This window comes from Oncorhynchus nerka, linkage group LG8 (genome assembly GCF_034236695.1).
Source record: "Oncorhynchus nerka isolate Pitt River linkage group LG8, Oner_Uvic_2.0, whole genome shotgun sequence".
In the NCBI taxonomy this organism is placed as follows: Eukaryota; Metazoa; Chordata; class Actinopteri; order Salmoniformes; family Salmonidae; genus Oncorhynchus; species Oncorhynchus nerka.
Window position 1 is genome coordinate 6,162,523 of NC_088403.1, and position 15,427 is coordinate 6,177,949.

General features: G+C 53.3%; 1 protein-coding gene across 1 annotated transcript in view; it reads right to left on the bottom strand.

Annotated features, from left to right (window-relative positions):
- Positions 1-1,529: 1,529 nt before the first annotated feature.
- The window catches only part of rtcb (RNA 2',3'-cyclic phosphate and 5'-OH ligase), a 22,167-nt gene continuing 8,269 nt past the window's right edge, over positions 1,530-15,427 (bottom strand). The window contains exons 6-12 of the mRNA XM_065021265.1: positions 14,652-14,808; positions 13,679-14,225; positions 10,439-10,614; positions 5,478-5,666; positions 4,568-4,678; positions 2,918-3,037; positions 1,530-2,030 (exon numbers count right to left, since the gene is read on the bottom strand). Coding sequence (XP_064877337.1) covers positions 1,923-2,030; positions 2,918-3,037; positions 4,568-4,678; positions 5,478-5,666; positions 10,439-10,614; positions 13,679-14,225; positions 14,652-14,808 — 1,408 coding nt within the window. The 3' untranslated portion in view covers positions 1,530-1,922. The remainder of the gene's footprint in view (positions 2,031-2,917; positions 3,038-4,567; positions 4,679-5,477; positions 5,667-10,438; positions 10,615-13,678; positions 14,226-14,651; positions 14,809-15,427) is intronic.

A 15,427-nucleotide genomic window follows, 5' to 3' on the forward strand; every position in this document is an offset into this window, starting at 1 on the left:
CTGGTCAGAGAATCGAGATCCCAAACCATCTCCTCACCAATGGGTGAGAGGTTAGTGAGGATCCCAACCATCTCCTCACCAATGGGTGAGAGGTTAGTGAGATCAATCTGGTCAGAGAATCGAGATCCCAAACCATCTCCTCACCAATGGGTGAGAGGTTAGTGAGGGAGATCAATCTGGTCAGAGAATCGAGATCCCAAACCATCTCCTCACCAATGGGTGAGAGGTTAGTGAGGGAGATCAATCTGGTCAGAGAATCGAGATCCCAAACCATCTACCTCACCAATGGGTGAGAGGTTAGTGAGGGAGATCAATCTGGTCAGAGAATCGAGATCCCAAACCATCTACCTCACCAATGGGTGAGAGGTTAGTGAGGGAGATCAATCTGGTCAGAGAATCGAGATCCCAAACCATCTCCTCACCAATGGGTGAGAGGTTAGTGAGGAGATCAATCTGGTCAGAGAATCGAGATCCCAAACCATCTCCTCACCAATGGGTGAGAGGTTAGTGAGGGAGATCAATCTGGTCAGAGAATCGAGATCCCAAACCATCTACCTCACCAATGGGTGAGAGGTTAGTGAGGGAGATCAATCTGGTCAGAGAATCGAGATCCCAAACCATCTACCTCACCAATGGGTGAGAGGTTAGTGAGGGAGATCAATCTGGTCAGAGAATCGAGATCCCAAACCATCTCCTCACCAATGGGTGAGAGGTTAGTGAGGGAGATCAATCTGGTCAGAGAATCGAGATCCCAAACCATCTACCTCACCAATGGGTGAGAGGTTAGTGAGGGAGATCAATCTGGTCAGAGAATCGAGATCCCAAACCATCTACCTCACCAATGGGTGAGAGGTTAGTGAGGGAGATCAATCTGGTCAGAGAATCGAGATCCCAAACCATCTCCTCACCAATGGGTGAGAGGTTAGTGAGGGAGATCAATCTGGTCAGAGAATCGAGATCCCAAACCATCTACCTCACCAATGGGTGAGAGGTTAGTGAGGGAGATCAATCTGGTCAGAGAATCGAGATCCCAAACCATCTACCTCACCAATGGGTGAGAGGTTAGTGAGGGAGATCAATCTGGTCAGAGAATCGAGATCCAGAGAATCGAGATCCCAAACCATCTCCTCACCAATGGGTGAGAGGTTAGTGAGGGAGATCAATCTGGTCAGAGAATCGAGATCCCAAACCATCTCCCTCACCAATGGGTGAGAGGTTAGTGAGGGAGATCAATCTGGTCAGAGAATCGAGATCCCAAACCATCTACCTCACCAATGGGTGAGAGGTTAGTGAGGGAGATCAATCTGGTCAGAGAATCGAGATCCCAAACCATCTCCTCACCAATGGGTGAGAGGTTAGTGAGGGAGATCAATCTGGTCAGAGAATCGAGATCCCAAACCATCTCCTCACCAATGGGTGAGAGGTTAGTGAGGGAGATCAATCTGGTCAGAGAATCGAGATCCCAAACCATCTCCTCACCATGTGACGCTTTAGTGTTTGTTTTCTTCAGATGTTGGAACAAAGTGAAATTAAATCTGTCGTCTTGTATTTTATTATCTGTGGTTAACCTGAATCTCAAGGTTATATTCCACAGTGATTTTGCCATGAATGAAAAGTAAACCCAAGACACTTCACCCTCTCAGACTTTACAATATTTAAAGAGCCCATCCGGTCCAATTAAATTGATCACTCAACGGACAAATCACCCCCCCATGTCAAAATAATCATACTGGTCATAAACAGGAAGTGGAGCGGAGGGAAACCGATCCCTTGTCAAGTCAGTCTCTGAAGATTTGAAGACGGACATGCTCACTCGCAGTCTAGACACTTCCCCATTGGCTCCTCCGCCAGCTGTCTGCCTGGTGATTGGCTCCTGGAGGGAGTGCCATGGCCAATGGCGTCACTAGCAGAGTGGTGCAGCCTTATCCCTTGATCACAGCGATGGGTCGTAGTTTGATGGCTTTCTTGCTGATTCCGGCATCGTGACACGTGTTGACGACATCACACACGTTTTTGTACGACTCCGGAGCCTAGAAATGGTAAGAAACTACTGTTAGTCTTTATAACACAATAGCCACGACCCCCCCCCCCCACTGTAGCTATAGCATGACTAGTCTGGGTGAAAATACTGTTAGTCTTTATAACACAATAGCCACGACCCCCCACTGTAGCTATAGCATGACTAGTCTGGGTGAAAATACTGTTAGTCTTTATAACACAATAGCCACGACCCCCCACTGTAGCTATAGCATGACTAGTCTGGGTGAAAATACTGTTAGTCTTTATAACACACACCCCCCCACTGTAGCTATAGCATGACTAGTCTGGGTGAAAATACTGTTAGTCTTTATAATACAATAGCCACAACCCCCCCACTGTAGCTATAGCATGACTAGTCTGGGCGATGCCTACCTCTTCCATGACTAGTCTGGGTGAAGCCTACCTCTTCCATGACTAGTCTGGGCGAAGCCTACCTCTTCCATGACTAGTCTGGGCGAAGCCTACCTCCTCCATGACTAGTTTGGGCGAAGCCTACCTCCTCCATGACTAGTTTGGGCGAAGCGAAGCCTACCTCTTCCATGACTAGTCTGGGCGAAGCCTACCTCCTCCATGACTAGTTTGGGCGAAGCGAAGCCTACCTCTTCCATGACTAGTTTGGGCGAAGCGAAGCCTACCTCTTCCATGACTAGTTTGGGCGAAGCGAAGCCTACCTCTTCCATGACTAGTTTGGGCGAAGCGAAGCCTACCTCTTCCATGACAAGTTTGGGCGAAGCCTACCTCTTCCATGACTAGTTTGGGCGAAGCGAAGCCTACCTCTTCCATGACTAGTTTGGGCGAAGCGAAGCCTACCTCTTCCATGACAAGTTTGGGCGAAGCCTACCTCTTCCATGACTAGTTCGGGCGAAGCGAAGCCTACCTCTTCCATGACTAGTTTGGGTGAAGCCACCCTGATGGCGATACCCTTGTCGGCCAGCTTGTCCAACACGTCCTGGAAGTCGATGTTCCTGCGGGATTTGGCCCGAGACAGAGCCCGACCCTGGAGACAAGAGTTCAATGTTGAGTAAAAGATGTTCTTGATAATGAACAGATGGATGCAGTCCATCGTTACTACTTGTTATAGTATGGACATACCTAGGAACACAGCGACAGAGAGGTGTAGTAAAGCGACAGAGAGGTGTAGTAAAGCGACAGAGAGGTGTAGTAAAGCGACAGAGAGGTGTAGTAAAGCGACAGAGGTGTAGTAAAGCGACAAAGAGGTGTAGTAAAGCGACAGAGGTGCAGTAAAGCGACAGAGAGGTGCAGTAATGCGACAGAGTGTAGTAAAGCGACAGAGAGGTGCAGTAAAGCGACAGAGGTGCAGTAAAGCGACAGAGAGGTGTAGTAAAGCGACAGAGAGGTGTAGTAAAGCGACAGAGAGGTGTAGTAAAGCGACAGAGAGGTGTAGTAAAGCGACAGAGAGGTGTAGTAAAGCGACAGAGAGGTGTAGTAAAGCGACAGAGAGGTGTAGTAAAGCGACAGAGGTGTAGTAAAGCGACAGAGGTGTAGTAAAGCGACAGAGAGGTGTAGTAAAGCGACAGAGAGGTGTAGTAAAGCGACAGAGAGGTGTAGTAAAGCGACAGAGAGGTGCAGTAATGCGACAGAGTGTAGTAAAGCGACAGAGAGGTGTAGTAAAGCGACAGAGAGGTGTAGTAAAGCGACAGAGAGGTGTAGTAAAGCGACAGAGTGTAGTAAAGCGACAGAGAGGTGTAGTAAAGCGACAGAGAGGTGTAGTAAAGCGACAAAGAGGTGTAGTAAAGCGACAGAGAGGTGTAGTAAAGCGACAAAGAGGTGTAGTAAAGCGACAGAGAGGTGCAGTAATGCGACAGAGAGGTGTAGTAAAGCGACAGAGAGGTGTAGTAAAGCGACAGAGGTGCAGTAAAGCGACAGAGAGGTGTAGTAAAGCGACAGAGAGGTGTAGTAAAGCGACAGAGGTGCAGTAAAGCGACAGAGAGGTGTAGTAAAGCGACAGAGAGGTGCAGTAATGCGACAGAGAGGTGTAGTAAAGCGACAGAGAGGTGTAGTAAAGCGACAAAGAGGTGTAGTAAAGCGACAGAGAGGTGCAGTAATGCGACAGAGTGCAGTAAAGCGACAGAGAGGTGCAGTAAAGCGACAGAGGTGCAGTAAAGCGACAGAGAGGTGCAGTAAAGCGACAGAGAGGTGTAGTAAAGCGACAGAGGTGCAGTAAAGCGACAGAGAGGTGTAGTAAAGCGACAGAAAGGTGTAGTAAAGCGACAGAGAGGTGCAGTAAAGCGACAGAGAGGTGCAGTAAAGCGACAGAGAGGTGTAGTAAAGCGACAGAGAGGTGCAGTAAAGCGACAGAGAGGTGTAGTAAAGCGACAGAGAGGTGCAGTAAAGCGACAGAGAGGTGCAGTAAAGCGACAGAGAGGTGCAGTAAAGCGACAGAGAGGTGCAGTAAAGCGACAGAGAGGTGTAGTAAAGCGACAGAGAGGTGTAGTAAAGCGACAGAGAGGTGCAGTAAAGCGACAGAGAGGTGCAGTAAAGCGACAGATGTGTAGTAAAGCTTTACCGCGCCGTGGCAGGTGGTGCCGAAGGTCTCCGTCATGCCCTGTTCCGTGCCCGTCAGGACGTAACTGCAGGTGCCCATCGTGCCCCCGATCAACACCGGCTGGCCTGTCAGCTGATTGGACCAGAAACGGGAAGCATTTTAAAAACAGTCTGCATCAAAATGACACTACTTTAGGGCCAGAGAAACATAGGGCTGTCAGATTGGCCCTAAAGTAGATATGGTTTAATGTTACCTATAACATTATAGACTAACTTCATTCTGTATTGATGTTGGGGGGGGGAACCTGATAGTCTACAGGGATGAGGGGGTACCTGGTAGTCTACAGGGATGAGAGGGGGGTTACCTGGTAGTCTACAGGGATGAGGGGGTACCTGGTAGTCTACAGGGATGAGGGTGGGGGGTTACCTGGTAGTCTACAGGGATGAGGGGGTACCTGGTAGTCTACAGGGATGGGGGGGGTTACCTGGTAGTCTACAGGGATGAGGGGGTTACCTGGTAGTCTACAGGGATGAGGGGGTACCTGGTAGTCTACAGGGATGAGGGGGGTTACCTGGTAGTCTACAGGGATGAGGGGGGGTTACCTGGTAGTCTACAGGGATGAGGGGTGGTACCTGGTAGTCTACAGGGATGAGGGGGTACCTGGTAGTCTACAGGGATGAGAGGGGGTACCTGGTAGTCTACAGGGATGAGAGGGGGTACCTGGTAGTCTACAGGGATGAGAGGGGGGTACCTGGTAGTCTACAGGGATGAGAGGGAGTACCTGGTAGTCTACAGGGATGAGGGGGTACCTGGTAGTCTACAGGGATGAGAGGGAGTACCTGGTAGTCTACAGGGATGAGGGGGTGGTACCCGTTAGTCTACAGGGATGAGGGGGTGTACCTGGTAGTCTACAGGGATGAGAGGGGTGTACCTGGTAGTCTACAGGGATGAGGGGGTGGTGTGGAGGGAAGGCCCGGGTGGATCCCTTGCGATGCAGCAGTAGAGTCTTCTGTTTCCCATCTACCATGTGTTCCTCCACCTTGGCGATGTTATGAGACACGTCATAGATCACATGCATGTCCAGGTCATCAGGAGTGGTGGTGAACACCTTGGCAAACGCCTGGAGGAGACAGAGACACGGAGAAGTCACACTGGAGTGGTCAGTTACCTGTCTCAGGTGGGGTCAGTTACCCGTCTCAGGTGGGGTCAGTTACCCGTCTCAGGTGGGGTCAGTTACCCGTCTCAGGTGGGGTCAGTTACCCGTCTCAGGTGGGGTCAGTTACCCGTCTCAGGTGGGGTCAGTTACCCGTCTCAGGTGGGGTCAGTTACCCGTCTCAGGTGGGGTCAGTTACCCGTCTCAGGTGGGGTCAGTTACCCGTCTCAGGTGGGGTCAGTTACCCGTCTCAGGTGGGGTCAGTTACCCGTCTCAGGTGGGGTCAGTTACCCGTCTCAGGTGGGGTCAGTTACCCGTCTCAGGTGGGGTCAGTTACCCGTCTCAGGTGGGGTACCCGTCTCAGGTTACCCGTCTCAGGTGGGGTCAGTTACCCGTCTCAGGTGGGGTCAGTTACCCGTCTCAGGTGGGGTCAGTTACCCGTCTCAGGTGCGGTCAGTTACCCGTCTCAGGTGCGGTCAGTTACCCGTCTCAGGTGCGGTCAGTTACCCGTCTCAGGTGGGGTCAGTTACCCGTCTCAGGTGGGGTCAGTTACCCGTCTCAGGTGCGGTCAGTTAGGGTCAGTTGCCCGTCTCAGGTGCGGTCAGGTAGGGTCAGTTGCCCGTCTCAGGTGCAGTCAGTTAGGGTCAGTTACCCGTCTCAGGTGCGGTCAGTTACCCGTCTCAGGTGCAGTCAGGTAGGGTCAGTTACCCATCTCAGGTGCGGTCAGTTGCCCGTCTCAGGTGCGGTCAGGTAGGGTCAGTTACCCGTCTCAGGTGCGGTCAGTTACCTGTCTCAGGTGCAGTCAGTTAGGGTCAGGTACCCGTCTCAGGTGCGGTCAGGTAGGGTCAGTTACCCGTCTCAGGTGCGGTCAGGTAGGGTCAGTTACCCGTCTCAGGTGCGGTCAGGTAGGGTCAGTTACCCGTCTCAGGTGGGGTCAGTTAGGGTCAGGTACCCGTCTCAGGTGCGGTCAGGTAGGGTCAGGTACCCGTCTCAGGTGCGGTCAGGTAGGGTCAGTTACCCGTCTCAGGTGGGGTCAGTTACCCGTCTCAGGTGGGGTCAGTTACCCGTCTCAGGTGGGGTCAGTTACCCGTCTCAGGTGGGGTCAGTTACCCGTCTCAGGTGGGGTCAGTTACCCGTCTCAGGTGGGGTCAGTTACCCGTCTCAGGTGGGGTCAGTTACCCGTCTCAGGTGGGGTCAGTTACCCGTCTCAGGTGGGGTCAGTTACCCGTCTCAGGTGGGGTCAGTTACCCGTCTCAGGTGGGGTCAGTTACCCGTCTCAGGTGGGGTCAGTTACCAGTCTCAGGTGGGGTCAGTTACCAGTCTCAGGTGGGGTCAGTTACCCGTCTCAGGTGGGGTCAGTTACCCGTCTCAGGTGGGGTCAGTTACCCGTCTCAGGTGGGGTCAGTTACCCGTCTCAGGTGGGGTCAGTTACCCGTCTCAGGTGGGGTCAGTTACCCGTCTCAGGTGCGGTCAGTTAGGGTCAGTTGCCCGTCTCAGGTGCGGTCAGGTAGGGTCAGTTGCCCGTCTCAGGTGCAGTCAGTTAGGGTCAGTTACCCGTCTCAGGTGCGGTCAGTTACCCGTCTCAGGTGCAGTCAGGTAGGGTCAGTTACCCATCTCAGGTGCGGTCAGTTGCCCGTCTCAGGTGCGGTCAGGTAGGGTCAGTTACCCGTCTCAGGTGCGGTCAGTTACCCGTCTCAGGTGCAGTCAGTTAGGGTCAGGTACCCGTCTCAGGTGCGGTCAGGTAGGGTCAGTTACCCGTCTCAGGTGCGGTCAGGTAGGGTCAGTTACCCGTCTCAGGTGCGGTCAGGTAGGGTCAGTTACCCGTCTCAGGTGGGGTCAGTTAGGGTCAGGTACCCGTCTCAGGTGCGGTCAGGTAGGGTCAGGTACCCGTCTCAGGTGCGGTCAGGTAGGGTCAGTTACCCGTCTCAGGTGGGGTCAGTTACCCGTCTCAGGTGGGGTCAGTTACCCGTCTCAGGTGGGGTCAGTTACCCGTCTCAGGTGGGGTCAGTTACCCGTCTCAGGTGGGGTCAGTTACCCGTCTCAGGTGGGGTCAGTTACCCGTCTCAGGTGGGGTCAGTTACCCGTCTCAGGTGGGGTCAGTTACCCGTCTCAGGTGGGGTCAGTTACCCGTCTCAGGTGGGGTCAGTTACCCGTCTCAGGTGGGGTCAGTTACCCGTCTCAGGTGGGGTCAGTTACCCGTCTCAGGTGGGGTCAGTTACCCGTCTCAGGTGGGGTCAGTTACCCGTCTCAGGTGGGGTCAGTTACCCGTCTCAGGTGGGGTCAGTTACCCGTCTCAGGTGGGGTCAGTTACCCGTCTCAGGTGGGGTGGGGTGGGGTTACCCGTCTCAGGTGGGGTCAGTTACCCGTCTCAGGTGGGGTCAGTTACCCGTCTCAGGTAGGGTCAGTTACCCGTCTCAGGTAGGGTCAGTTACCCGTCTCAGGTAGGGTCAGTTACCCGTCTCAGGTAGGGTCAGTTACCCGTCTCAGGTAGGGTCAGTTACCCGTCTCAGGTAGGGTCAGTTACCCGTCTCAGGTAGGGTCAGTTACCCGTCTCAGGTGCGGTCAGGTAGGGTCAGTTACCCGTCTCAGGTGCGGTCAGGTAGGGTCAGTTACCAGTCTCAGGTGCGGTCAGGTAGGGTCAGTTACCCGTCTCAGGTGCGGTCAGGTAGGGTCAGTTACCCGTCTCAGGTGCGGTCAGTTACCTGTCTCAGGTGCGGTCAGGTAGGGTCAGTTACCCATCTCAGGTGCGGTCAGGTAGGGTCAGTTACCCGTCTCAGGTGCGGTCAGGTAGGGTCAGTTACCCGTCTCAGGTGCGGTCAGTTACCTGTCTCAGGTGCGGTCAGGTAGGGTCAGTTACCCATCTCAGGTGCGGTCAGGTAGGGTCAGTTACCCGTCTCAGGTGGGGTCAGTTACCCGTCTCAGGTGGGGTCAGTTACCCGTCTCAGGTGGGGTCAGTTACCCGTCTCATGTGGCGTCAGTTACCCGTTTCAGTTAGGGTCAGTTACCCGTCTCAGGTGGGGTCAGTTAGGGTCAGTTACCCGTCTCAGGTGGGGTCAGTTACCCGTCTCAGGTGGGGTCAGTTACCCGTCTCAGGTGCGGTCAGGTAGGGTCAGTTACCCGTCTCAGGTGCGGTCAGGTAGGGTCAGTTACCAGTCTCAGGTGCGGTCAGGTAGGGTCAGTTACCCGTCTCAGGTGCGGTCAGGTAGGGTCAGTTACCCGTCTCAGGTGCGGTCAGTTACCTGTCTCAGGTGCGGTCAGGTAGGGTCAGTTACCCATCTCAGGTGCGGTCAGGTAGGGTCAGTTACCCGTCTCAGGTGCGGTCAGGTAGGGTCAGTTACCCGTCTCAGGTGCGGTCAGTTACCTGTCTCAGGTGCGGTCAGGTAGGGTCAGTTACCCATCTCAGGTGCGGTCAGGTAGGGTCAGTTACCCGTCTCAGGTGGGGTCAGTTACCCGTCTCAGGTGGGGTCAGTTACCCGTCTCAGGTGGGGTCAGTTACCCGTCTCAGGTGGGTCAGTTACCCGTCTCAGTTAGGGTCAGTTACCCGTCTCAGGTGGGGTCAGTTACCCGTCTCAGGTGGGGTCAGTTAGGGTCAGTTACCTGTCTCAGGTGGGGTCAGTTAGGGTCAGTTACCCGTCTCAGGGGCGGTCAGTTACCCGTCTCAGGTGCGGTCAGTTACCCGTCTCAGGTGCGGTCAGTTACCCGTCTCAGGTGCGGTCAGTTACCCGTCTCAGGTGCGGTCAGTTACCCGTCTCAGGTGGGGTCAGTTACCCGTCTCAGGGGCGGTCAGTTACCCGTCTCAGGTGCGGTCAGTTACCCGTCTCAGGTGCGGTCAGTTACCCGTCTCAGGTGCGGTCAGTTACCCGTCTCAGGTGGGTCAGTTACCCGTCTCAGGTGGGGTCAGTTACCAGTCTCAGGTGGGGTCAGTTACCCGTCTCCCAGTCTCAGGTGGGGTCTCAGGTCGGTACCCGTCTCAGGTGGGGTCAGTTACCCAGGTCTCAGGTGGGGTCAGTTACCCGTCTCAGGTGGGGTCAGTTACCCGTCTCAGGTGGGGTCAGTTACCGTCTCAGGTGGGGTCAGTTACCCGTCTCAGGTGGGGTCAGTTACCCGTCTCAGGTGGGGTCAGTTACCCGTCTCAGGTAGGGTCAGTTACCCGTCTCAGGTAGGGTCAGTTACCCGTCTCAGGTAGGGTCAGTTACCCGTCTCAGGTAGGGTCAGTTACCCGTCTCAGGTAGGGTCAGTTACCCGTCTCAGGTAGGGTCAGTTACCCGTCTCAGGTGCGGTCAGGTAGGGTCAGTTACCCGTCTCAGGTGCGGTCAGGTAGGGTCAGTTACCCGTCTCAGGTGCGGTCAGGTAGGGTCAGTTACCCGTCTCAGGTGCGGTCAGGTAGGGTCAGTTACCCGTCTCAGGTGCGGTCAGGTAGGGTCAGTTACCCGTCTCAGGTAGGGTCAGTTACCTGTCTCAGGTGCGGTCAGGTAGGGTCAGTTACCTGTCTCAGGTAGGGTCAGTTACCTGTCTCAGGTAGGGTCAGTTACCTGTCTCAGGTAGGGTCAGTTACCTGTCTCAGGTAGGGTCAGTTACCTGTCTCAGGTAGGGTCAGTTACCTGTCTCAGGTAGGGTCAGTTACCTGTCTCAGGTAGGGTCAGTTACCTGTCTCAGGTAGGGTCAGTTACCTGTCTCAGGTAGGGTCAGTTACCTGTCTCAGGTAGGGTCAGTTACCTGTCTCAGGTAGGGTCAGTTACCTGTCGTGTGAGGAAGGTCATAGAGGAACGGTTGACCCAGGCATAGTTGCCGGCGGCGGCCATTCCTTTCAGGTAGTCTTGTCCCTCCTCTGAAAAGATACGGGCGCACGCCAGCTGACGATCGTTCACCTGGATCTTGTCTCGCTTCATCGCCTTCTCCATGGCAACCAGGGCATCTACCAGAACATATACAGTACCAGTCAAAAGTTGGGACACCTAATTATTCAAGGGTTGTTCTTCAGTGGCTTCAGGAAGTAGTCAGACCCCTTGACTTTTTCGACATTTTGTTAGGTTAGCCTTATTCTAAAATGGATTCAATTGTCCCCCCCCCACAATCTGCACACAATGCCCCATAATGACAAAGTAAAAAGGTTTTTGCTAATTTATAAAAAAAAAAAATATCACATTTACCTAAGTACTCAGACCCTTAATTCAGTACTTTGTTGCAGCACCTTTGGCAGCGATTACAGCCTCGAGTCTTCTTGGGTATGACGCTACAAGCTTGGCACACCTGTATTTGGGGAGTTTCTCCCATTCTTCTCTGCAGATCCTCTCCAGCTCTGTCAGGTTGGATGGGGAGCGTCGCTGCACAGCTATTTTCAAGTCTCTCCAGAGATGTTCGATCAGGTTTAAGTCTGGGCTCCGGCTGGGCCACTCAAGGACAGACTTGTCCTAAAGCCACTCCTGTGTTGTCTTGGCTGTGCGCTTAGGGTTGTTGTCCTGTTGGAAGGTGAACCTTCGCCCCAGTCTGAGGTCCTAAGTGCTCTGGAGCAGGTTTTCATCAAGGATCTCTCTGTACTTTGCTCCGTTCATCTTTCCCTCAATCCTGACTAGTCTCCCAGTCCCTGCTGCTGAAAAACATCCCCACAGCATGATGCTGCCACCACCATGCTTCACCGTAGGGATGGTGCCAGGTTTCCTCCAGACGTTACGCTTGGCATTCAGGCCAAGAGTCCAACCTTGGTTTCATCAGACCAGAAAGAGATCTTGTTTCTCATGGTCTGAGTCCTTTAGGTGCCTTCAGGAAAACTCATAGCAGGTTGTCATGTGTCTTTTACTGAGGAGTGGCTTCCATCTGGCCACTCTACCATAAAGGCCTGATTGGTGGAGTGCTGCAGAGATGGTTGTCCTTCTGGAAGGTTCTCCCATCTCCACAGAGGAACTCTGGAGCTCTGCCAAGAGTGACCATCGGGTTCTTGGTCACATCCCTGACCAAGGCCCATCTCCCCCGATTGCTCAGTTTGGCCAGGTGACCAGCTCTAGAAAGAGTCTTGGTGGTTCCAAACTTCTTCCATTTAAGAATGAATGACTGTGTTCTTGGAGACCTTCAACGCTGCAGACATGTTTTGGTACCCTTCCCCAGATCTGGGGACCTTCAATGCTGCAGAATGATGGAGGCCACTGTGTTCTTGGGGACCTTCAATACTGCAGAATGATGGAGGCCACTGTGTTCTTGGGGACCTTCAATGCTGCAGAATGATGGAGGCTACTGTGTTCTTGGGGACCTTCAACGCTGCAGAATGATGGAGGCCACTGTGTTCTTGGGGACCTTCAACGCTGCAGAATGATGGAGGCCACTGTGTTCTTGGGGACCTTCAAGGTTGCAGAAATGCTTTGGTACCTGGTACTGCTTTGGTGCTTTGGTAAAGTAACAGTCTTATTCTAAAACGGATCAATTATTTTTTCCCCTCAATGTATATTTTTCCCTTTATTTAACCAGGTAAGTCATTGAAAAACAACAACAACAACAACAACAACCTGACCAAGACGAGAACCAATACACAGCGCAGACAGGAGACCACGTTACAGACAATACACCGTGCAGACAGGAGACCACGTTACAGACAATACACCGTGCAGACAGGAGACAGGAGACCACGCAGACAGAGGAGACCACGTTACAGACAATACACCGCAGACAGACAGGAGACAGGAGACCACGTTACAGACAATACACCGTGCAGACAGGAGACACGAGACACCGTGCAGACAGGAGACAGGAGACCACGTTACAGACAATACACCGTGCAGACAGGAGACCACGTTACAGACAATACACCGCGCAGACAGGAGACCACGTTACAGACAACACACCGTGCAGACAGGAGACAGGAGACAGGAGACCACGTTACAGACAATACACCGTGCAGACAGGAGACCACGTTACAGACAATACACCGTGCAGACAGGAGACCACGTTACAGACAATACACCGTGCAGACAGGAGACCACGTTACAGACAATACACCGCGCAGACAGGAGACCACGTTACAGACAATACACCGTGCAGACAGGAGACCACGTTACAGACAATACACCGTGCAGACAGGAGACCACGTTACAGACAATACACCGTGCAGACAGGAGACCACGTTACAGACAATACACCGTGCAGACAGGAGACCACGTTACAGACAATACACCGTGCAGACAGGAGACCACGTTACAGACAATACACCGTGCAGACAGGAGACAGGAGACCACGTTACAGACAATACACCGTGCAGACAGGAGACCACGTTACAGACAATACACCGTGCAGACAGGAGACCACGTTACAGACAATACACCGTGCAGACAGGAGACCACGTTACAGACAATACACCGTGCAGACAGGAGACCACGTTACAGACAATACACCGTGCAGACAGGAGACCACGTTACAGACAATACACCGTGCAGACAGGAGACCACGTTACAGACAATACACCGTGCAGACAGGAGACCACGTTACAGACAATACACCGTGCAGACAGGAGACAGGAGACCACGTTACAGACAATACACCGTGCAGACAGGAGACAGGAGACCACGTTACAGACAATACACCGTGCAGACAGGAGACAGGAGACCACGTTACAGACAATACACCCAGACAGGAGCAGACAGGAGACAGGAGACCACGTTACAGACAATACACCGCGCAGACAGGACAGAGACCACGTTACAGACAATACACCGTGCAGACAGGAGACCACGTTACAGACAATACACCGCGCAGAGACAGGAGACCACGTTACAGACAATACACCGTGCAGACAGGAGACAGGAGACGTTACAGACAATTACCGTGCAGACAGGAGACCACGTTACAGACAATACACCGTGCAGACCGTGCAGCAGACAGGAGACCACGTTACAGACAATACACCCGTGCAGACAGACAGGACACGTTACAGACAATTCTTTAAAAACGAAACAAAAATGCACATTTCCAACATGGGTAGAGAGCAGTCCTACCTGTCGCCACCTGGTGGCCCAGCCCCCTGCTGCCACTGTGGATCATCACACACACCTGGCCCTTGTGGTCGATGCCCATCTTCTTAGCAGCATAGTCATTATAGATCTCATCCACCACCTGGATCTCAGCGTAGTGGTTCCCTGCCCCCAGAGTACCCAGCTGGAATAAGGACAGGTCATTATAGATCTCATCCACCACCTGGATCTCAGCGTAGTGGTTCCCTGCCCCCAGAGTACCCAGCTGGAATAAGGACAGGTCATTATAGATCTCATCCACCACCTGGATCTCAGCGTAGTGGTTCCCTGCCCCCAGAGTACCCAGCTGGAATAAGGACAGGTCATTATAGAGCTCATCCACCACCTGGATCTCAGCGTAGTGGTTCCCTGCCCCCAGAGTACCCAGCTGGAATAAGGACAGGTCATTATAGATCTCAGCGTAGTGGTTCCCTGCCCCCAGAGTACCCAGCTGGAATAAGGACAGGTCATTATAGATCTCATCCACCACCTGGATCTCAGCGTAGTGGTTCCCTGCCCCCAGAGTACCCAGCTGGAATAAGGACAGGTCATTATAGATCTCATCCACCACCTGGATCTCAGCGTAGTGGTTCCCTCATCCACCACCCCCAGAGTACCCAGCTGGAATAAGGACAGGTCATTATAGATCTCAGCGTAGTGGTTCCCTGCCCCCAGAGTACCCAGCTGGAATAAGGACAGGTCATTATAGGTTAGGGAGTGGCGTTAGGCAGGCCTCTCTTCTTGGCCTTGGAGGAGACCTTGTTGGGGGTCAGGGGTCAGGGTTAGTTAGAGAGTGGTGTTACCTGAGGCAGGCCTCTCTTCTTGGTCTTGGAGGAGACCTTGTTGGGGGTCAGGGTTACTTAGGGAGTGGTGTTACCTGAGGCAGGCCTCTCTTCTTGGTCTTGGAGGAGACCTTGTTGGGGGTCAGGGGTCAGGGTTAGTTAGGGAGTGGTGTTACCTGAGGCAGGCCTCTCTTCTTGGCCTTGGAGGAGACCTTGTTGGGGTCGGCCTGCAGCATCCTGCCATACTCCTCACAGTGCTCCTTATCCTCTGCCCAGGCATAGCCTTCTCTGAGGGACCAGTCCACTCCCATCTCTAGAGCCTCCTCTAGATCCCTGTAACAGACACCAGGTTATCAGTCTATAGACAGCCTTCTCTCAGGGACCAGTCCCCTCCCATCTCTAGAGCCTCCTCTAGATCCCTGTAACAGACAGCCTTCTCTCAGGGACCAGTCCCCTCCCATCTCTAGAGCCTCCTCTAGATCCCTGTAACAGACAGCCTTCTGTCAGGGACCAGTCCCCTCCCATCTCTAGAGCCTCCTCTAGATCCCTAGATCCCTGTAACAGACACCAGTTATCAGTCTATAGACAGCCTTCTCTCAGGGACCAGTCCCCTCCCATCTCTAGAGCCTCCTCTAGATCCCTGTAACAGACAGCCTTCTCTCAGGGACCAGTATTGGTGTATTGGTGTCTGTAGACAGCAGGTTATTGGTGTCTGCAGACAGCAGGGTATTGGTGTCTGTAGACAGCAGGGTATTGGTGTCTGTAGACAGCAGGGTATTGGTGTATTGGTGCCTGCAGACAGCAGGGTATTGGTGTATTGGTGCCTGTAGACAGCAGGGTATTGGTGTCTGGTGCCTGTAGACAGCAGGGTATTGGTGTCTGTAGACAGCAGGGTATTGGTGCCTGCAGACAGCAGGGTATTGGTGTATTGGTGTCTGCAGACAGCAGGGTA